This window comes from Ambystoma mexicanum, chromosome 4p (genome assembly GCF_040938575.1).
Source record: "Ambystoma mexicanum isolate Mex_15411 chromosome 4p, UKY_AmexF1_1, whole genome shotgun sequence".
Taxonomy (NCBI): domain Eukaryota; kingdom Metazoa; phylum Chordata; class Amphibia; order Caudata; family Ambystomatidae; genus Ambystoma; species Ambystoma mexicanum.
The window spans coordinates 494,480,843-494,485,066 of NC_090927.1; the positions used below are offsets into that span (position 1 = coordinate 494,480,843).

General features: G+C 55.8%; 1 protein-coding gene across 1 annotated transcript; it reads right to left on the bottom strand.

Annotated features, from left to right (window-relative positions):
* Positions 1 to 475: 475 nt before the first annotated feature.
* SOX11 (SRY-box transcription factor 11) lies at positions 476 to 3,131 on the bottom strand. The gene has a single exon (XM_069606021.1). It carries the CDS (start codon positions 2,951 to 2,953, stop codon positions 1,742 to 1,744), a length of 1,212 nt encoding a protein of 403 aa, XP_069462122.1. The 5' UTR covers positions 2,954 to 3,131; the 3' UTR covers positions 476 to 1,741.
* Between the last annotated feature and the right edge of the window lie 1,093 nt (positions 3,132 to 4,224).

The window sequence follows — 4,224 nt, forward strand, 5'->3', positions numbered from 1 at the left end:
TAACAGTGGCCTGCTTATAGCAGCCATTCAAGAGATGTGACCCATTGGCTCGAACCCCCCCTCCCCCCAAGATGAGGATGAGTTGCTGCATGGACAGGGGGACAAGTAACCCACAGGGGGGGCAAGTAGCCCACGGGGGGGGGTCAAGGATTAAAGAAACTCGCCCCTGATAAATTCAGGCCTCCCCACATACTAATAATGTGCACCAAAAGCGCCCCCCCCCCCAACCCCTCCCGCAAATGTAATGCATTCGTTCGGCAGCACCAGAGCTGGAAATGAAAATGAGTACAGAAACGGCGTTTGCTCGGTATGTGCAGTTGTTTTTAACGAGATAAGACTCCACATAGATAAGTCGTGTATCCACGGGCATCCTCCCCCCTGCCCCTCCAAGAACGCCAAGTTCCACAGCTCGGAGGGCACGTGGGATATGCGGATACACACAATACACAACTGCTGTACAAATGACCAGGTGTGATAAGCGTTTTATATCAGTTCCAGCTGATTTATTTTTAAAAAAAATTGCTAGGATATACACCCAGCCCAACAACAAAAAAAAAAAAACAGGCAATGATGTCAACAGTGCAGGAGTCTGTGTCCCCATTATATGTAACAAAAATTAAGATGGTCTGTATTTGTTCATATTATATTGCACAAAATAAGAACTTTTTCCCAAAATATGAGAGGATTTAACTATGTGCCTTTTCTTAAACAAAAAAAAATAATTAAAAAATCTTGCATAATATTATCATGTTACATCTCTTCAACCTGGGGCTCATCCACGTGTCACAGCATATGTTTTACATACAGTCCTACTATAATACAGAACATATACAATCTTTATTCTAACAGCTCTGAGGTCTATATCACCATTTTCCATAAATCCTTTACCTACAAATATTGAACATATCTGCGCTACAGCTGTACAAAAGAAAACGGTTTTGAAACCACGGGGCATTTTGGATTCATGGATCTGAAAATGCCTGTGTACTTTTTGAAACCAAGACGTAACGTACCAACATATTCGCATGCTAAGAGGGTAAAAGAGAACAAGTGCCTGACAGTCTGACTGGAAAAAGAGAAAACAAAAGAAGGAATGTTCCCTTTCTACTGTACAAAAATACGTCAGAAAATATGTTAATTCTTTAAAAAAAAGACTGAGGTCTGTCAAGTATCAAAAACGTGTCAATACCTTGTTTTTTTTGTACTGAGGTCTAGGTTTCCTGGTATGTAAGGAGGTATATGGGAACAACAGGCTACAAAATAAAGTTGGCAAGTAGAAATCACATTTGTGTAACCATACATGTTTGATCGCTACAGTAACTCCTGCTCTGGGTTCACAGTTTAAGTAGCAAGCGTCCCAGCCTACACAGGTGTTGCGTGTGTCCTGTCAGTTCCCTGCAGCATCTTGAGAAGAAAATGCATAGAAGAGATCATGTCCTCCCCTCCAATAAAAAGACGCGCGTCGCCTCCGGCTGTCAAGAGTTTTAAGATCCGGTAGGGAAATGCGTATCCTTCGACCCCCTCGGGTAACAACAGTTGTGCTGCCAAAAAAAGTACAATAACGAGAAAGATTTCTCCGGACTCCCAGACAGCGCCGCCCCGGTAGCCTCTGTCCTCCCGGGTCGCACTGGCCCCGCTCTCGGGAGCGCGGCCCGCGCGTCACGGGACTGGCCTGCGGCTGGAGGGGACCGGCCTCGCGTTTGAATGACTCCGCTCAGTGCTCACCCACCGCCCGCCCGCGTCAGTACGTGAAGACCAAGTCTGAGAAGTTGGCCTCCAGCCAGTCCCCCGCGATCATCTCGCTCAGCTCGGGGGTGCAGTAGTCCGGGAAGTCAAAGTGGGAGCCCAGGCTGCCCTCGCTGCACGAGTCCAGGTCCTTGTCCACCAGGGAGAGGGCCAGGTTGCCCGAGCTGGAGAGGCCCAGCTCGGACGCCGCCTGCGGGGGGTGGTGCTGCGAGGAGAAGTTCAGGCTCAAGTCAAACATCAGGTCGTCGCTCCGGCCGCCGTCCGGGTAGGAGGCGGCGGCGGCCAGGGCCCGCGAGGAGGCCACCGAGAAGGTGGACAGCGCCGGGCTCTGCTTGGTGATGTTCTTGAAGCTGTAGTAGAGCCGGCCCCCGGGGCCCGCCAGCCGCACCTCCTCGTAGAGGCTGGCCCCCTCGGGGGGCTCGGCCGCCGAGCTCAGGGTGGGGCTGGCGGGCACCTTGGCCGCGCTGTAGGGTCGGATGGGCAGGTCCTCCTCCTCCTGCTTGATGCGCACCACCAGCTCGTCCTCCTCCTCCTCGTCTTCCTCGTCTTCCTCCTCCTCTTCGTCCATGAAGACGCACTTCATGGCTTTGGACCTGAAGGCCAGCTCGTCGCCGTAGTCCCCGCCGGGGGGCTCCACCTTGATGAAGGGCCGGGAGGGCTTCAGCTTGCCGCCCCCGGGGCTGGCCACGCTGGGGCTGCTGCTGCTGCTGCTGAACTTCTTGCCCGAGCTCTTGGCCCCCTTGGCCCCGGGCAGCGCGGGGGCGGGCCCGGGCCCCGGGCTCTTCTCCGGGGACATGCTGCTGGGGCTCTGCTTGAGCGCCGGGTCCAGTTTGGGCTTCTTGCGCGGCCGGTACTTGTAGTCGGGGTAGTCGGCCATGTGTTTGAGCCGCAGCCGCTCCGCCTCCCGGATGAAGGGGACCTTCTCGCTGTCCTTGAGCATCTTCCAGCGCTTGCCCAGGCGCTTGGAGATCTCGGCGTTGTGCATGTCCGGGGACTGCTCCATGATCTTCCGGCGCTCGATCTTGGACCACACCATGAAGGCGTTCATGGGCCGCTTGATGTGGCCGGTGGCCGTCTTGCACCAGTCGGGGTCACTTTCGTCCAGTGGCGCCGGGCTGCAAGCCATGAACTCTCCCTCCTCGGTGTCCAGCATCATCTCGTGAGGCTGGTGCCTCTCGCTGTGGGGGCTCTCCTGCTGCTGCACCATGCTGTGGTCCGTCCTGATGCTGTTGGTGGGTGGGTGTGTGTATGTGCAGGGCTGCTGCACCGCTCACATGCGGCAGCGGCTGCTCTGGTGGTGATCCCAAGTCTGCTGTCAGCTCCTTGGCTCCTTTCGCGAAAAGTTGCCGGCTGCCTGTGAACTCGTTATTAGACTCTTCCTGGTGATTACATCACTCCCTGGTAGCCAATCCCCGGGCCAGGGCTCCACCCTCGCCGGCCGGCACAGCTGCCGGGACACACCCCCGGGATGCCATTGGAGCCGGGCGCGACGGCGGATTGGCTCTCAGACTTGAAAATGGGAACAGGCGCTGCTCGGCTCGCCCACCTGATCAAATTTCCAGGCTTTCCTTCCAGGCCGCAGGATACTGTATGCCACTTTGAAGAGAAATCAGAACGCAGATATATTGCACGGCTGCCATTGGCTCCCTAGAGTTGCAGCGCACACCTGTCCTCTCCAGTCCAACGTGTTATATAGTTTCTAGCCCACGTGCATTTCGGTTCAAGGAACAGATAGAGCGGCTAGTACTAGGATTATAGTTTAAGGGCCTCTTGCAGTGTTGGGGCGGAGGGGGCGGGGGGGGGGGGAGACGGCTGCCCCATCCTTCCCTAGAGGGATGTTCGTCTACCCTCGAGGCATCCCGCGATGAAGCGTGCAGCACTGTGTGAGGGCGGAGGAAGGAGCCGGCCCTGAGAGATGTTCAGCGCGGGTACACATCTGGGGGAATCTCGCCTTCCACAGACGCCCATTCCCTTCTCGCCCGCCCCACGCCGAGTATTCGAGTATCAGCTTCTGTCGCTAGCCCGATGCGAAATCCATATCACGGCGTGACATAGCATGCCATATCACACGTGATGTATGACACGAGGGAACAAAAGCAGCGTGGGGTTTCTGACTCCGTGTGCCTAACGCATGTGGCGTGCCTACTCCCCCACCCACAATGCTAACATCTAACACTTTACAAGTGCGTGTTGCAGGCAGACGTTCGCTTGCACGCCCATGTCCACGGTGGTGCTCCGAGCTAACACGTGCAGCAGACTGACGGGGAAACAGCGGAGCGCGTGGAGGCTGCTCGTTTATAGCAGAGGACCCCTCTGTCCTCGCCACTGATGCCAGCACACGTGCAATGCGCATGCCTGTCACCCACAAGGACACCGTGCCACACGCCAGCACGGGGAGCCAGAACACCCCCCTGGGAACTCAATCGCTGGTCCTTGCATGTCTGAGAAGTTAGCTCTGCTACCCGGGTGGTGCGTGCA